Source organism: Heteronotia binoei, chromosome 16, assembly GCF_032191835.1.
Source record: "Heteronotia binoei isolate CCM8104 ecotype False Entrance Well chromosome 16, APGP_CSIRO_Hbin_v1, whole genome shotgun sequence".
In the NCBI taxonomy this organism is placed as follows: Eukaryota; Metazoa; Chordata; class Lepidosauria; order Squamata; family Gekkonidae; genus Heteronotia; species Heteronotia binoei.
The window spans coordinates 47238851-47257071 of NC_083238.1; the positions used below are offsets into that span (position 1 = coordinate 47238851).

Genomic DNA, 18221 nt, shown 5'->3' on the forward strand with positions numbered 1-18221 from the left:
AGCAGAGCTCCTGAACCTTTCTGAGGGTTCCCCCTCCTCCTCCCCACCTACCTTGTCCATTGAATAGTAGGTGCAGCTGTATAACAATCCCTGGATTAGGAGAGCGGGCAGCCACCCGGCCACCGGGAGCTTTGCCACGCCCCCAGCAGCCTTCATTAACCCTTAGAGAAGCCCACGCTACCCTTTCTTATGTGATTTTGGGTGGCGGGTGGCTTGCTGGCCTTTTGACTGTGGAGGGGGGGCAGCCAAGGAGAGCCCCAGGCAAGTGAGGCCTGCTTAGACTGGCTGGATCTCTAGCCAGCCCAAGCAGGCCTTGCTCGCCCAGGGCTCTCTTTTCTTGCGTCAGGTTGCTTTTGGCTGATGGTGGGTGGTGGCATATGCTATTGCGTTATACTAATGAGTTCCACCACCTAGTTTTCTACAAAATGACCCCTGCCACCAAGGCAGGCTCAGGGCAGGGTTAGTAGTGTGTTTCTCAGGCTTATCCCTCTTGAGTCTGGTTTGGTTTGTATTATAGATGAAAGGCTAAACCTTCTGTTACCCAGATCAGTCCTTGTGGCATGTGAAGAGAGTCACCTACATGTCCCCTATGGCTTTAAAGCAAAATATCCAGTTAAAGTTAATTTGTGCTCTTCCCACACGGTTAATCCAGGGAATTGCTAGAGCAGGTCCAGTAGTTTCCTGCTTGTGTTGCTGGAAGAAGGTTCTGGAACAGAACCAACTTTCAGATGAAAGACAGAGGGGCAACCTGTGACCAGCACTGGAAGAAAGTCTGGGAGCAGAACCATCTACAAAAGGGGAGGGCTTGAGAAGGACCTCTTAGGCCCACAGATTTACTTGGGCTCCAGGCGGAAAACCCCAGATGACCAATTCAGTGCGGATTTAGGATCAGCAATTGCATTGAACCAAAAGTGCCAGATCCAGTTCCTGTTGGTAGCTTTAGATTTTTGTAAGGGTAAGAAAGAATCTAGGTGTGTGCTACATGAGAAGAACAAGCACAGTGGGTAGACGAGTTTAATATCTCTTAATGCACGCCAACTTCCGACTTGGTGGTTTTACCTGGGCTTATGATTGAATGGCAGCCCCATGGCACAGAAGTGGTAAGCTGCAGTACGGCAGTCCAAGCTCTGTTTGCGACCTGAGTTCGATCCCAGTGGAAGCTGGGTTCAGGTAGCCAGCTCAAGGTTCACTCAGCCTTCCATTCTTCCGAGGTTGGTCAAATGAGTACCCAGCTTGCTGGGGGTAAAGTGTAGATGACTGGGGAAGGCAATGGCAAACCACCCTGTAGCAAAAAGTCTGCCATGAAAATGTTATGATGTGATGTTGCCCCATGGGTCGGTGATGACTCAGTGCTTGCACAGAGGACTACCTTTACCTTTTTATGATTGAATAATCAAGGAAGCATGCATTGTGAGCAAGATGCTGGGAACTTTGGTTGTCCTGAAAATGTGTGTTGTTACTTATAGCCATGGGTGTATGGAGTTTTGGAAGGTCAGTTTTTATGAATGAATAGGGGTTAGTCTCAGGAACTGGTCCTAGCAGTGTGTTTTTACACATCTTAAACCTGAGTGTGTTGACTTGGCCATGCACATGCAGAAAATATTTCTGACTGCATTACATCTGTTCATGATTAATTTTTGAATTACTGGTTAAATTTTGAATTACTGATATATATGTATGATGCATCTTCTGCTTGGGAATTGTGGGTGCCTTTCTGTTCAGAATATGTGTGAACTTACATGCCTTTTATTTTGAAGAGGTGGTAAGCTCTCTATTAATCTACACTAATATTTTTAGCGATTTCAGAAGACAGGAATAACGCAAGAAACATTAGCTTCCACAGAAGTCAGTTCTGCAAAACTTCGGTGGGACTGCCAAGTAGTAGCTCATAGAGGAACAGGGGAAAAAAGGCTTGTTGGTTTATGTAGCTGAGAGCTTTAAAAGCTTGCTGTGCACAAGCAGGAACAAGATGTAACGTTGAATGTCCTAATTGCTCACTTGCCTCTTTTCAGTTTGAAACACATCTGGAATTCTTTTTTTTTTTAATGTGTTTCTAATAGAGAAAGAAAAGATTACCCCTGTCTGCTTGCTAATCATGCGCTATTAAAATCACTGCACTTAACTTCCTTTTGACTGATTTTTCTTCCTTCTCTTTTCTGCACAAGCACTCCTATTTGGACAGGGAAACCTCCCTCCTTCTGCGAAACATCGCAGGAAAGCCTTCTCATTTGCTGACCAAGGTGAACTATGATTTCTCTCTCGCCTGCATGTGACTATTTCTTTGTAGATAAGAGTTGTTTTCCTGTTTTCTTTTTTAATGTAAATTTGAACTTTGTTTCTAGTTGCTTTTGTATTTGCAGCAATGACTTTTCCTCTGGTCAGAAGTGGGACAAGCTATGCGTGTGGACAGGGATATAAAGTTGGAGGCTTCAGAATCTTTTAAAATACTTAATAACCTTGCTGATGCTATTCTCTGGGATTCTGATGCTAATTTAAAAAAAATGTGAACATTGCATAACTGGTTTTTCTCTGAACATGGCATAAATGTTCTCCCTAAAATCCACCTTTGAAAAGACAAGAGAGACGCTTTCAGTTTAATGCGACACATTGGAAAGCTCAATGCTAACCTTTAAATTTCTCCGAGGTTTAGAATATGTCTCACTCATGTACAGCAATGAAACCCAATAGCTGCTTTTGATTTCTCACTGTGATGGGAAAATAGAAAAAGAATTAGCCATATAACTTTAGTAGTTCATTCACCAAGAGCAGGGTTTATTAAAGTCAGAAGAACTACACAAAACACACACAGAGTCTAACATAAGGTTCTACAAATTAGTCAAGCAGCAAATAAGATGAACTACACTTTAGCCTATGTTTTTGAGAAGCTAAATATGTGGTCTCAATCACCAGATTTGGCTGATTGGAGTTAAATTCCAGTGGGTGAATTAGTGAGTATAGTGAATTATCAACCGTTTTTATTCTTGGGATATACAAAAGTTGACTAGTGGTAGACATTTTAAGAGAGTGCTTGTGTGACATGACTTCTGAGTTGTTGCTATACTCTAGTATAAACTTGGAGATGAAATCCAAAGTTTCTATTCCAGTCAAAGAAAGAGGCCTTCCAGCTAAATGCATATATTTTAAAATGGGGTGTTACACATACTCTTCAGAGTACAAAAACATAATTTAAATGCAAAAAAGTGACTGGATAGGTATTTTGATGAAATATTTTTTAAAAAGCGGGAGGGGGGGACAAGAAGCATTGGAAGGGGAAAATCACTTACTTTTTAAGTGTTGTGAGCAATTTGTTTGTTTTTTTGCAAAGCCAATCCAGAAGCAATATTCTCTTCCTTCTGAACACTTCTGCCACATTTTTTCCATTCAATTTTGAAAAATTAACCTAAATAAATAGGGCTTTCAAAAGATGCCTGAATCCCAAGCACGAAGGATGCATGACATGTTTCCACTGTAAGTTCATTCCCGAATCTTGGGGCTACTGTAAAGGCCCTGCTCCTCTTGGCCGCTCTCTTCCTGCTCTCTTCGGATGACTGAACTCTTAGGTAGGACCCCACCCATCTGTATGTGAGGGAAAGTGCTTTTCCCTTAGGTATGGAAGATCACACAGGACAGGTGACAGTAACCAGCAGTGACAGCTTCCAAGGAATTTTCGGAGGTAGCTCCACGTAGAGCAGTCAGCTCTTAACATTATGGAAGTGTGGGTGATGGAATTGCCTGGCAGAAGGCTCCGCCAAGGCCTGTGCTGTGATTGGCCATGCCTACTGCTTTCATTCCTGGAGCAAAGCTTGAATAAAGACTTATCTACAGCCAGCTACAAGACAAGCCAGTTAAATGGCTCCTCACTATCACTCCCTCTAGATTCAAGAAGAAGAAGAGAGAAGAGATTGGATTTATACCCTTCCCATCACTCAGAGTCTCAGAGTGGTTTACAATCTCCTTTCCCTTCCTCTTCCCACAACAAACACCCTGTTTGGGCTGAGAGAGCCCTGAGAGGACTGCTCTTGAGAGAACAGCTCTGAGAACTGTGGATGGCCCAAGGTCATTGAGCAGCTACATGTGGAGGAGTGGGGAATCAAACCCAGTTCTCCAGTTCAGAGTCAATACTTTTCACCAGTACACCAGTTCCATTCAGAGGTAAATGCTAAGCTATCCATGCTTTATTTTAGCCATAGATTTACCTTTAATTTGGCAGCATCCTAAAAAGCTAAGCTCTTGAGCCTGCTGTTTTATACCCTAGTAAGAGGGCCATAGTGGCCCCATGGCATAAAATGGTAAAGCTGTAGTACTGCAGTCCTGAGCTGTGTTCATGACCTGAGTTCAATCCCAGCGAAAGCTGGGTTCAGGTAGCCGGCTCAGGTTGACTCAGCCTTCCATCCTTCTGAGGTCGGTAAAATGAGTATCCGCCTTGCTGGGGAGAAAGTGTAGATGACTGGGGAAGACAATGGCCAACCACCCCTTAAAAAGGCTGCTGTGAAAACATTGTGAAAGCAGCGTCACCCCAGAGTCGAAAACGGCTGGTGTTTGCCCAGGGACTACCTTTACCTTTTTAAGATGGCCATGCCCTGAACTGAGCTAAGCAGGGTGAGGCCTGGTTCGTATTTGGATGGGAGACCACCAAAGAATTCCAGGGTCACTGCGAAGAGGCAAGCAATGGTAAACCACCTCTGAATGACTCTTGCCTCGAATGCTCTATGGAGTCATTGTTTACAACTTGATGGCAAGAAAAAAAAATCTGAACGTATAACTAAAAATTGAATTTAATTCCATCCAAGTTAGGGGTATCGAACTCATGAGGGCCGGATCGGACATCAATGAGACCTTGTCCAGCCAGGCCACATGTGTCATCAAATGAGCCTGCTTCGGCGGGGAGGGCGGGATACAAATAAAATTTTGTTGTTGTTGTTGTTGTTGTATAAAATGTAATGCCAGGTAGCAGAGATATAAACTGTATAAAGGACACAGACAAACACAAAGATTTTTTTTAAAACCTTAAAATAAAACATGATTTAAACATGAGCACTCATTGGTCTTAAGGGTGCTTTCTTTGTATCTCTCCCATGTAGCTCCTGTGCAATTGAGCAAGCTTGGCAAAGCAAGCTGTAATGCAGAAGGAAGCAAGAGAGAGGGAGCAGACAGTTGCTCGGGGGCCAGACAGGAGCTCTCTGTGGGCCTGATGTTTGACACCCCTGATCTAAGTGTACAAAACTGTCTTGTGCTATGTGTTTAAATTCTTAAATTAGGAGTGTGGGATGATTTACATGTGACTGATATTAGTTTTCTCTGACGTGCAGTGAGATCTGCACACAGTATAGACCACAGCAGCCTTAGAATTTAGACCTGTCAAGTAAATTGTTACCGGCCCGTATTACATAAATATAAATGGACTTGGGGTTAAATTCAGCTGTCACAGCTAAAGAAGTTCATAAATTCTACTACTTTGCAGAGGTCCAGAACAAAGTCATTTTCTGCTGTTCCACAATCCCTGGATTAAAATTCTTTTGCTTGGGATACATTTAGTTTAAGAAATGGTGGCATGAATTTAAATCCTTTTAATGTGAATAATTATTGATCTCTTTTTAAAAGGGTAATATGCTTAGATACTTGTTTGAGAATATGCCTGCAAAGGTTTTTTTTAAAAAAAAATCAAGTGTCAATGAAATTGGGCACTCTGTCCAATATGGGTTTTGTTGTGGAAATATTTTTAATCACATATTCTCTTACTTTTAGAGTGTTTGCCTAGGAGCAATCCTTTAAGGTGCAGATTACAAGTGTGCATGGTAGAAGGAAACTCGCAACATTATATCAGTGTTGCTTTGGTGTGTTTGTACTGTTAGCACTTAGAATAAGGTCTTGTTTGAAACCATTGGCCCAAAAGCAAAAGCCCTAACCAAAAACAATGTGATACATGCAGGGCTTTTTTTGGTAGAAAAGCCCAGCAGGAACTCATTTGCATATCAGACCACACCCCCTGACATCACCATTGTTTCACGTGGGACTTTTTGAAGAAAAAGTCCAGCAGGAGCTCATTTGCATAATAGGCCACACCCCCTGACACCAGATCAGCCGGAACTGTGTTCCCTCTCAGAAAAGGCCCTGAATACATGTAATATTGGAACCAACAAATAAACAGTTTTCCCAGAATACTTCATTGTGCTGGATTTTTTTAGGGTTTGTGTGTAAGGGAAATGTGCTAAGAAACACCACAGTTACAGGGGGAAATGCTAAGTTTAGTTGATTAACGTCTATCCTTTATAGCACTGAAATGTGTTCTACTGAACTAAAAAAGCAATGGAGCAAATAACATTGCTCATCAGTATCTTCACAGAGGTATCCTGTAGACAAACTGTGTAGTCTTCCTTAAAAAAAAGAAATTGTGACTAGAGTATGAAAGATCAGAATTACCTTGATAAAATAAGGAGAATGACATACTTGCCTCTTGTGATAGAGAGGGCTCTGATTTCGTGATGGAAGTGGCAAGCCACCAGAAACAAACGGAGCATGTAACTGTACCAGGCTGTGTGCCTGCTCCCTTCTTGAAGAAGGAACATATGAACATATGAAGCTGCCTTCTACTGAATCGGACCCTTGGTCCATCAAAGTCAGTATTGTCTTCTCAGACTGGAAGCGGCTCTCCAGGGTCTCAAGCTGAGGTTTTCACACCTGTTTGCCTGGACCCTTTTTGGGAGATGCTGGGGATTGAACCTGGGACCTTCTGCTTCCCAAGCAGATGCTCTACCACTGAGCCACCGTCCACTATTCCTGTTCTTAGAAATGGTAGCCCTGCCACAGCAAGACTGGATACTGGATCAACTTGCTAGCCCCTTGATGAGGACCGTGCCGAACCAGCCACTGGCTTTAGTTGAACCTATTTTTGCTAGGACCCTTCCTTCCTTCCTTCCTTCCTTCCTTCCTTCCTTCCTTCTTCCTTCCTTCCTTCCTTCCTTCCTTCCTTCCTTCCTTCCTTCCTTCCAGAGCTATGGCCATGTAGATACCTATTAGCATGGATAATAACTCTTGAAAAATTCATGGCTGTGATTTTAACCCTCATGCCAAAAATGTGTTGATGGAGTGTGGAATTACTAAGATGTGCTTTGCTGTAGAGGTCTGTAATCACTTGGCTCATTTAATTTGTAGCTATAAGGCAGCAAAACAAGATTTTTTGAGACTAAATGAGATTGAAGTCCCAAAGCTTCAAAACTAGGAATATGAATGACAACACTTAATTATGGGATGTTTAGTTAAGTACTTAGACTTGATTTTTCTCTGCCCCTCCATTCTCATCTGCCAATCTAACACCATGTTAGTACTTAACATGATGTTAACATGCAGTAAGCTGCCATTGATGCCCCCTACCCTGGTCGGTGCTGCTCCACTTGCAGCTGCTGGAATGGCCTTGGGTCAGCCATAAGTCTTGTAGGAGTTGTCCTTGAATGGGCAGCTGCTGTAAGCCCCTCCCACCACACAGGGTGTATGTTGTGTGTGTGGGGGGAGGGAAGGTAAAGGAGATTGTGACCACTCAGATTCATCATCTTCCTTCCTTCTTTCCTATGTTCCTTCCTCCATATATGCCCTCTCTGACCCATCCATTGTGTGGTCACTGGAAGTAGCTTCCAGTAGTTTCACCCCTCTCCTTGCTAGAGAGCTACCAAGAGGAGGAAGCGGGTGGGGGGCAGTGGAGAGCTTTTTGGCTGAGATCGGCTTAGATTGGTCAGATAGCAGGCAGTACTCTTGTGCTTCCATCCTTCTATTCAAACTCTACCCAAGCATCCTGCTGTTCAATACTGGGAGTATTTGTTGTATGATTACTAAAGGACTGCAGGGCACACTTCTTAGCATCAAGCCTGGCAAATGTGAGGTGGTACACACTTCTTCTGAATTTGCTGGGAAATTGTGGCTTTGAATTTCAGTTGACTGACTTTTTTGGGGACGCAGACCCAAGCAACTGCCCAGCTCTACAGAGAAATTTTGGAGAAGACCATGCAGCTGCTGTTTTAGATACAGAAGCAGACATGCTTCGGCATTTGTATGACATGGTTACATTCTATACTAGATCACAGGCATATGTGGGTGTCCATAAACACAGCTGAAATCTTGGGGGGAGGGGATAGCCATGCTGGTCTGAAGCAGCAGAACACAGTTTGAGTCCTGTGGTACCTTTAGGACCAACAAAGTTGTACTCTGGGTATAAGCTTTCATGAGCACATTTCATACGTCTTAAAAGGTGCCACTGGACCTTTAAGACATATGAACTGTATATATATACACACACACACATACAGGGGTGGGATCCAGCAGGAGCTCCTTTGCATATTAGGCCACACACCCCTGATGTAGCCAATCCTCCAAGAGCTTACGAAAAAGAGCCTTGTAAGCTCTTGGAGGATTGGCTACATCAGGGGTGTGTGGCCTAATATGCAAAGGAGCTCCTGCTAGAATTCCACCCCTGTATGTGTGTGTCTACATATATATGTTTTTGTGTGTGTGTATATGTGTATGTGTACGGTATATATATATGTGTATGTATATATATAGGCACACACATACATACACACGCACACACACACAAGAGCCCCGTGGTGCAGAGTGATAAAGCTGCAGCACTACAGTTCTAAGTTCTGCTCATGTCCTGAGTTAGATCCCCGGCGGAAGCTGGGTTCAGGTAGCCAGCTCCAGGTTGACTCAGCCTTCCATCCTTCTGAGGCTGGAAAAATGAATACCCAGCTTGCTGGGGGGAAGGCAATGGCAAACCACCCCGTGAAAACATTGTGAAAGCAACACCACCCCAGAGTCGTAAACGACTGGTGCTTGCACAGGGGACTACCTTTACCTACGTGTGTGTGTATCCCAGAAACGTGGAGATCTTAAAAATAAAGCTAGTTATAAGTTTCGAGACCCACATGGACACCAAGCCATGCTGTTACCCTCATGTTGCAGGAAGGAAGGGAAACGGGTAGGAAATGAGTGCCACTTTGCTCTTGGGCAACAGGAGGATGGGGGTGATTTTTGTCTGCCTTGTGCAACTGCACAGTCTCCCAGCCTGGACTTTTGTCCACGCATATTCTTCATCCTCCAGCATCCATGAGTACTCTTGTGCTTTGCTGGATCCAGCCCTAAAAGCCTGACAGGAAACCGAGGGATTTAAAAAAACATCTGTGGCATTTTGGAGTGACAAAATGATTAGTCCAGTTTTCCTTTTCAAGCTATGATGAAGCCATCTTACAGGAAGGATAAGAAGGGGGTCCTTACTCACACCAGCGTAATCGCATACTTTGTCCCTTGCCTAATTGCCTGTCCAGATCTTGTTTCAGTCCCCATTTATGACTGCCGTTATCAACTTACCCGTTACTTTTATTGAAGATGATTGTGTTACTGACTGACGAGGCCACTGCTACCCACAGCTGTTGCTTCACTGCTCACAGTAGTCCAGGCTGAACATGTTGAGGGAGAAAGTAGCAACACGTCACTAGGAGAAAAGGCACGTAGGAGAGGGGCTTTCGGAGAGGACGAGAATAGCAGCACGCATTCAGCTGGGAGAGAAATTTTTGAATTTGTTGGGGGTTTTTTTTAAATGTGCCACTCAAAAGGCCTGCAGTAAACCATGGATTTGGGATTGCTAGCTTTTACAGCTAAATCACTTTTAAAGCTAGAAGACAATGGGAGGCCCTTCTCTTTGCATCTGCATTTTCTGGAAGAGACATTAGATGATTTGATTAGTATGGGTGGGTGGAGAACGGGACAAGGAAGCAAAATGGTGACAGTGCCGGGAGGCCAGGGGTAGTGGGGTTGAAGGAAGGGGGATGACAAAGAATGTTGCTTCCATTTACAGAGTCCTGTCAAAAGCTATCCCAATGTTGTATTTCGTCCCATGAGCGTTTCCTCCTGGCAGCGGTAGAGACTTAGCCGGTTGCTTGTTTGACCAAGCCTCCTTCTGTCCCATAGGAAGAACAAGCTGCTAAACTAAAGGCCGAAAAGATCAGGGTAGCTTTAGAGAAGATTAAAGAAGCACAAGTTAAAAAGGTAAGCTGCGATTCCATTTTTATGTCATTATGAGGTTTAGATTTGACGTGTGTATCTGAAATCGACCCCTGTATTAATGTGCCCTCTCCTCCCTGGGAGTCGTACCTCCTGTTTGTCTTGAGCTATTCCCAGAGCGTGTGCAAAGTGTCCTCAGCTGTCAAAACAGAAATTTAAGTATTCTGATTAATTCTTTGAGGAACGATGAGACAGAAATGAAATGGCTGCACACGGAAAGATGCCCGTGACTGTGTGCTTAAGTCTTACAGAGATCAGCTGGACCAATTTCTAAGTGTATCAATTTGAATCAAAATTGATACACAGCTATTAGTCACAGCTAGTAGCCACAGATTATCATTGGAACTCTCTGGGGCAGTGATGCTCTGTATTCTTGGTGCCTGGGGGGTCCACAGTGGGAGGGCTTCTGGTGTCCTGGCCCCACTTGTGAACCTCCTGATGGCACTTGGGGGTTTTTGGCCACTGTGTGTCACAGAGTGTTGGACTGGATGGGCCACCGGCCTGATCCAACATGGCTTCTCTTAGGTTCTTATGTTTGCTCATTGCAAGGTTATGTTGAAGTACTGCTTGCATCACTGTTTAACATAATTAATGGCAAAGCAGGAGTCATTGCAAGAGTTTCAACAGGAAGGTGGCAGCAAATCCTTTGTCAGATTTCCTCTGGATGAGTTTAAGCTCCCTCTCCGGAAACCTTGACACTCAGGAATGCATGAAGCTGCCTTCTACTGAATCAGACCCCCCCTTGGTCCATCAAAGTCAGGACTGTCTACTCGGACTGGCTGTCGCTCTTCAGGTTGAGGTCCTTGCAGGGCCGGCCCTGCCACTAGGCAAGCTAGGTGTTTGCCTAGGGCAGGGGTGTCAAACTCATTTGTTAAGAGGGCTGAATCTGATATTAATGAGACTTTTTCGGGCCGAGCCATGTCAGGTTGGGCCAGGCCATGTGTGTACCTCTTTATGATTAGGGAGCAGAGATATAAACTTTATAAAAGACACAAACACAAACATTTTTTAAAAAACCTTAAAACATCCTTAAAACATTAGCACTCGGTCTTAAAGATGCTTTCTTTGTATTTCTCCCACAGGGCCCAGGAACTGGGCAAAGGAAGCACTGGCTCTTTCCTTCCTTCCCCAAAGGGCCAGGAGGGGAAGGAGCCTCAGCCAATAGAAGGAAGAGAGGCTTGGCTCAGTAGCTCTGCTGTGCCTGGCAAAACAAGCTCTCCCTCCTCCCCTTTGCTCCCCAAGGGAGGAGACTGAGCCAATAGAGGAAATACAGGTTTTGCTCTGTAGCTCCTGTGCTGTTGAGCAAGCATGGCAAGGCAAGTTGTGATGCAGAAGAAAGCAAGAGAGAGGAAGAAAGAAGCAGATGACAGCAGATGGCAGATGCTCGGTGGCCTGATTTGGCCCCTGGGCCACATGTTTGACACCCCTGGCCTAGGGTGTCAGCCTTCTGCGGGTGCCAAATTTGGAGCCCCCCACGTGACTCGGTGATGTTATCAGTGCAGTTGGGGGGGGAGCCCCAGACGTTATCCTTGCCTAGACAGTCTAGGGACGCCCCGAGTCTTTCACATCTCTTGCTGCCAGATCCTCTAACTGGAGATGCCAGGGATTGAACCTGAGAGCTTTTGTATGCAAAGCATGCTCTGCCACTGAGCTGTGGCCCCTCTCCTTAACTCGCGGTTCTTTCTCTGTCCAGCTGGTGATACGTGTCCACATGTCCGACGACAGCTCCAAGACGATGATGGTCGACGAGAGGCAGACCGTGAGACAAGTGCTGGACAACTTGATGGACAAATCTCACTGTGGTTTTAGCTTAGACTGGTCATTGGTAGAAACCATCTCGGAATTACAAATGGGTCAGTCAAGCTTCTTTTCCTGGCTTCTTCCCTCCCCCTCCCCCCCATACCAAACATAATGCATGAAATCCTAGTGGGCAAATCATCATTAATTTAGTGAATGTTAATTCTAAAAAAAACCTCCCTAGTTTTCAGTTCCTCCCCCCCCCCAAAAAAAACCCATGTTGATGAATACATTTGGTAACATCTTAAGAATATAAGGCGGGTAGAGAGAATCATGCGTTCTGTGATCTTTAATTAAAAATCATGAGAAACTCATTCAGTTCTTTTAATGTGACGGATATGGGTAAAACTTAGAAGAAATCAGAACAAAGAGAGGCTGATAGTTAAGTAAAACCCTTAAACAGCATCGTTAAGTAAAATCCCTAAAAGTAAAGCTTGTTTCACACATGTAATAAATGGGATTAGGGTCGGCCACAGAAACTGCAGTTGTAGGGGACAGGCCCTTCTTACTGGGAGCAGACAAAACAGAGAACCACAGTGAAGGTTAACAGCAATCAAAAAATACTGTGGAAAATCACAAAAAACAATAAATACAAATTTCCAATATAGAATTCAAAAGGCAGCAGCCAAAATAATTTCATGGAAAATTTAGTAAATATACAAAACTCTACAGCATCTATAAGATCATATTCACAACAATACATTTAATAGCATAACTCATAATTCACAATAAACAATTCATTGAAGTCCTAAAGTACGTCGTAGCTCCAGAAGACTTCAAAAAGTTTAGAAAGACGATCCTGCCGCTCCTCCCGCAGTGGATTGAAGTGCTAGTGCACTCCAGCAGTCCTGTGGCCAATATTGATCTTAAACGTTGATAGATGTCGCAATAAGAATTTTAATCCAGCCAAAATCAAGGCTTCAATTCCTGGAAAAATAAACCATTGGGTGCGTGGAAAATCTCTGATGGGGATGCGCATATATCACCGTGCGTAGTGCTGTGAGGCTGTTTCTCTGTGTATAGTGCTGTGAGGCTGTTGCCTGGGTTAGTTGATGAGTGGGAGATGCCTCTTCTTACTGGGAAGGCATGAAATAGAAAAGCCAGAGTTTTACACGCACACTGGAATTAGTTACTGCATCCAGCAGTCCAGTCAGAAGGTGCTGCACAAAACACAGATTGCCAGTCTCCAGTTGCTGGCTGGAGATCTCCTGGGGTTACATCTCCAGACTACAGAGTTCAGTTCCCCTGGCAAAAATGGCTGCTTTGGAAGGTGGACTCTATGCCATTCATTGCCTTTCCCCCCTTTCTCACAATATGAAAACTCGCGGACATTCAATGAAATTGCTGAGCAGTTGGGTTAGAACTGATAAAAGGAAGTACTTCTTCACCCAAAGGGTGATTAACACATGGAATTCACTACTGCAGGAGGTGGTGGTGGCTACAAGCATAGACAGCTTCAAGAGGGGATTGGATAAACATCTGGAGCAGAGGTCCATCAGTGGCTCTTGGCCACAGCGTATTGTTGGAACTGTGTCTGGGGCAAGTGATGCTCTGTATTCTTGGTGCTTGGGGGGGCACAGTGGGAGGGCTTCTAGTGTCCTGGCCGCACTGGTGGACCTCCTGATGGCATTAGGGGGTTTTTTGGCCACTGTGTCACAGAGGGCTGGACTGGATGGGCCATTGTCCTGATCCAACATGGCTTCTCTTATTGTTCCCTCTAAGCTGGGTTAGTGTGAGCTAGCTCACAAATTTTTAGCCTCCAGCTCACACATTTTTGTCTTCTCTCAGGAAGGATGACCCCCAGAGCGCACTAATTTATTCAGGAGCTCACAACTTTAATACCAGCAGATCACAAAGTAGAATTTTCACTCGTGTGACTCTACAGCTTAGAGGGAATGTCTATGGTCTTATGTCCCATTGAAGCCCCACCCCCTTCCCAAACCTTGCTGTCAAAATCTCCAGAAATTTCCCAATCCCTATTACCTCCTACCTGATTTTGAATGCAGCACGAATCTTCCATTTGAAATCTAGGGTATATTTCGGACACAAGAACAGCCTGGGTGTGAACCCTGACATCCACTCTTGCAGGGCTTTTAAAACACATTTCACTGGGCCCAACATTTGCACTCGTAGATATTAGGAATGGCAGATTTGTTTCTGGACCCTTTCTGCAAAGATACATTTGATTTCATAAACTTTCTTCTTTCCATGGATTGTGTTTCCCTCGTATCTGTGGTGCTAACAAAGTGATAGGCTTGAGTCCCTACTGTAGTAGACTCTTCTTTCGTTCTTGTAAAAAAAGCCTTAATCCAATGATGCAGAGAGAGAGAGAGTGAGTCATGCACAGAATGTCTTTAATGCTGAACAACGACGTCTTTGTTTCACAAAGTCAATTAAAAGGTTGTTTGTGCATGTACAGACTCATCTATGTACAATGAGGCTTTTGGGATCATAACTGCAGTTAGTTTACATTCTGAGCTCCGAGAGCCATGAGAGAGGCGCATTCATAGTGCGCTTGTCCATTGTTGGAATCATTAAAAAGTAAAATATACTTGCTCTATTTGTTAGTCCTTCTGGGGTGTCAGCTATAAACCCGGTTGTAGAACTCCATTAATATGTATTCCCATTTGCCGCGAAGCCACTAGCGTGGCCTGCAAAGCTGGAAGGCTCGTTTGGAGTATCTATTATATATATATTCTGTTTAATGGCACAGAGAGAATCTTCGAAGATCATGAAAACTTGGTCGAAAATCTCCTCAACTGGACAAGAGACAGTCAAAACAAGCTTATGTTTGTAGAACGTATCGAGAAATATGCACTTTTCAAAAATCCACAGGTGAGTCTGGCACGTTGAGGTTTTGTGTGCAGTAGTGATTTTGTGTGTGTGTGATTAAACGCATTTTCTAACATCCCCTTTTTTCATATTTAATGCATTAAAAACAATACTGGGAGGGGGGATATTGAGCAGAAGCAGCCGCTGATCTGGCAGTGAACAAGAAAGTTAAACGGGTGAATGAAACGATGTAACCTTTGTGGGTCATTCTGCCCTTCCCCAGCTTGGAGCACTGCTTTACATGACTTAAAGGTAAAGGTAGTCCCCTGTGCAAGCACCAGTCATTTCCAACTCTGGGGTGACGTTGCATCACGACATTTTCACAGCAGACTTTTTACGGGGTGGTTTGCCATGGCCTTCCCCAGTCAACCTCGAGCCGGCTACCTGAACGCAGCTTCCGCTGGGATTGAACTCAGGTCGTGAGCAGAGAGCTTGGACTGCAGTACTGCAGCTTTACCACTCTGCACCACGGGGCTGCTCTTTTTACATGACTTACCTTGACATAATATTGCTGGTTTGATTGTGTATGCTATCTGCTATCTGACTCCAAGAGTGGAACATCTTTTGTTTGTTTGGGGGGGGGGGGGGCAGAAGGAAGAAATTATTTTGTCAAACTTTAAATACATTGGGTCCTTTTGATGTATTTCATGTAGCTAAACACCTAAAAATATTGTTTGCTGGAGGTGGGTAGTATGTACTCTAGTAGATAATATGGGGCAGCATAATCACAAGTCAACAAGCCATTTCTGCTGTGTCCAGTATTGTGAGATTCCTAATTTGTGTGTATTCCAATAAAAGCAAGTCCTTAAGACTGAGGGTGGCTACAGTTGACTACTTACACCATACCTTCTGGTTGTAAATGTACCGGTTTGTTTTGTAGATGTGTAGAAAGTTTTTCCTCTGTAGCATCTAGCCATATAATGAAGTGATTTTCCCCAGAAATGACAACTGTATTAAAAATTACTCTCACCAAGTTGTCAGATGCTTTTCATGTGTTGAAATGGCACTTCAGTACACTCAGAGAGACTGACCATGGGATAAATGGTAATGACAGCATCCCGAGAATTATACTCCGGGGGGGGGGGCACTCTGCTGTGGTAAGACCTCACCTGGAGTATTGTGTTTCCTTCTGGGCACCACATTTTAAGAAGGATATAGAGAAGCTGGAACGAGTCCAGAGGAGGGTGACAAAGATGGTGAGGGGTCTGGAGACCAAGTCCTATGAAGAAAGGTTGAAGGAGCTGGGGATGTTTAGCCTGGAGAGGAGGAGGCTGAGAGGTGATAGGATCACCATCTTCAAGTACTTGAAGGGCTGTCATATAGAGGATGGTGTGGAATTGTTTTCTGTGGCCCCGGAAGGTAGGACTAGAACCAATGGGTTGAAATTAAATCAAGAGTTTCCAGCTCAACATTAGGAAGAACTTCCTGACCGTTAGAGCGATTCCTCAGTGGAACAGGCTTCTTCAGGAGGTGGTGGACTCTCCTTCCTTTGAGGTTTTTAAACAGAGACTAGATGGCCATCTGACAGCAATGAAGATCCTGTGAATTTAGGGGAAGGTGTTTGTGAGTTTCCTGCATTGTGCAGGGGGTTGGACTAGATGACTCTAGAGGTCCCTTCCACCTCCATGATTCTATGACACACAGCTACTTCATCACTTCCCAATGACTGATTAGGGTTTTTCGGAAAATTTTAGAACTTTGAACCCTTTTAGTCTTAGAATACTGAGGAGGAAATAAGCAGTGTTGCTTTAAAATGCCTTCGAGAGGAGGTCTTTAGGACCTAAAGAGGGTTACTGTGGTCAAGGAGAAATTTATTTATTTATTTAATTCCATTTATATCCCGCCCTCCCCATCTAAATATGGAGGCTATTATGATTATTCTCCGTGTGGATATCTATTGTGCTTGTTTTTTGAACAGACATTAAAATTGTAGCTTTACGCTTTATGGACATTTTTTAAAGGAAAAAGTCAAATATTACCTGACAGAGATTAAGAGATCTTTTTTCCCCCTGGAAAACCAGATAATTTTTTTTTTCATAACTCCAACTTTGTTATTGATGTACAGGTCAAGGATTAAGATGGCTTGTTTTCATTTCCAAATACAGATGTTTCACTTTGTCTTAATATGTGTCTTATAGAATTATCTTCTGGGGAAAAGAGAAACCTCTGAGATGGCAGACAGGAACAAGGAAGTACTCCTGGAGGTAAGACTTCCTAGAGCAAGGGCAGGAAGGTAGCCATTTCACTACTTCCATCAGTAACACTGAAGGGTAAACTGGTCAGGAAAAAACAGGTGGTGTTCAGTAAGCATTAAATTGGGAGGACAAGAAACGAGGACTTGGAAGCTTCCAATGTAGGGATTAGGAGGGGATGCAAAAAGTCTTGGTAAATATGTTGAAATATTTATGGAGTGATCCAGGTGGGCAGCCGTGTCGGTCTGAGGCAGTAGAACAAAGTCTGAGTCCGGTGACACCCTTAAGACCAACAATAAGTACCTTGAATAAAACTTTGTTAGTCTTAAAGGTGCCACTGGGCTCAGACTTGGTTTATGGAGCGATATGAATCAGGAGACAATAGCAGGGACATTGTATAAAGCGATGGAAAAGGTGGCTGGTTAATCCCGGAGGGAAAGTGAGCCGGACTATATGAAGGCTGATCCCCTCGTCTGGTGGAGGTGTGCTTAGAGCACACGAAAGCTTACGTTCTGAATAAAACTTGGTTGGTCTTAAAGGTGGAGCTTGACTCCTGCTTTGTTCAGCTGCTTCAGACCAACACGGCAGCCCACCTGGATCTATCCTTATGAAGGCTAGTTCTTCAAGATGTTTATTAGGATCAAGTTCCATAGCTTGGTGTAGGGCCTGGCGTGTGAGAGAGGGGCTAAGAAGTAGGAAAGATGAAAACATCAGGAGCTGAAGGCTGCATCATCATAGCCTTAGGATTTCCTACTTGCTCTGCATCAAGGATGCCTTCTGCAATGTAAAATTGCAAATCGGGCAGATGAGGCATGCAAATGTATATATATTGCAGCACTCGTCTGCCTTGATGGGTTTTAGAATTTCTTTTACTAGGAAAGTGTGGCAGAAGAGCAATCTGGGATTGGGCAGAACATTCTTAAATTTCGAGTACTTTAATGCTGCACAGGATGGTAAGAGGGCCTGAAAATAAGATAAAATTGTACGTTTTAAGCAAATTTAATGATTTAATAGAATGATTTCCTGATGATTGCATTGTCATGTTGCTAAAACTGAACCTTGCCTCAAATTCAGGACAGGTCATTTTTTTTGTAGAAAAAGCCCAGCAGGAATTACCGTATTTTTCGCACCATAAGAAGCACTTTTTCCTCCCAAAAAAAGTGGGGGGGAAAGTGTGTGCGTCTTATGTAGCGAAGGTACCATACGTACCTTCCTCGGGTGGGGGGGTGATCCGCTGCCTCTGTCCTGGCGCTTCCCGCCCCTGCCTGCCTGGCTCCAGCTCTGACACTTACAGCAAGCGCCAGGATCGCTCCCTCCGCCCTCCGATCCCAGCGCTTGCTTTAAGCATCA

General features: G+C 44.1%; 1 protein-coding gene across 3 annotated transcripts in view; it reads left to right on the forward strand.

Moving 5' to 3' along the window:
• Positions 1-18221, forward strand: part of RAPH1 (Ras association (RalGDS/AF-6) and pleckstrin homology domains 1) — a 125286-nt gene that overhangs the window by 88001 nt on the left and 19064 nt on the right. For 2 of the 3 annotated variants that reach the window (XM_060256937.1, XM_060256938.1), the window contains 5 exons: positions 2166-2240; positions 9958-10035; positions 11744-11903; positions 14561-14682; positions 16818-16883. In XM_060256937.1, coding sequence (XP_060112920.1) covers positions 2166-2240; positions 9958-10035; positions 11744-11903; positions 14561-14682; positions 16818-16883 — 501 coding nt within the window. The remainder of the gene's footprint in view (positions 1-2165; positions 2241-9957; positions 10036-11743; positions 11904-14560; positions 14683-16817; positions 16884-18221) is intronic. The other variant, XM_060256939.1, reaches the window with a different exon arrangement.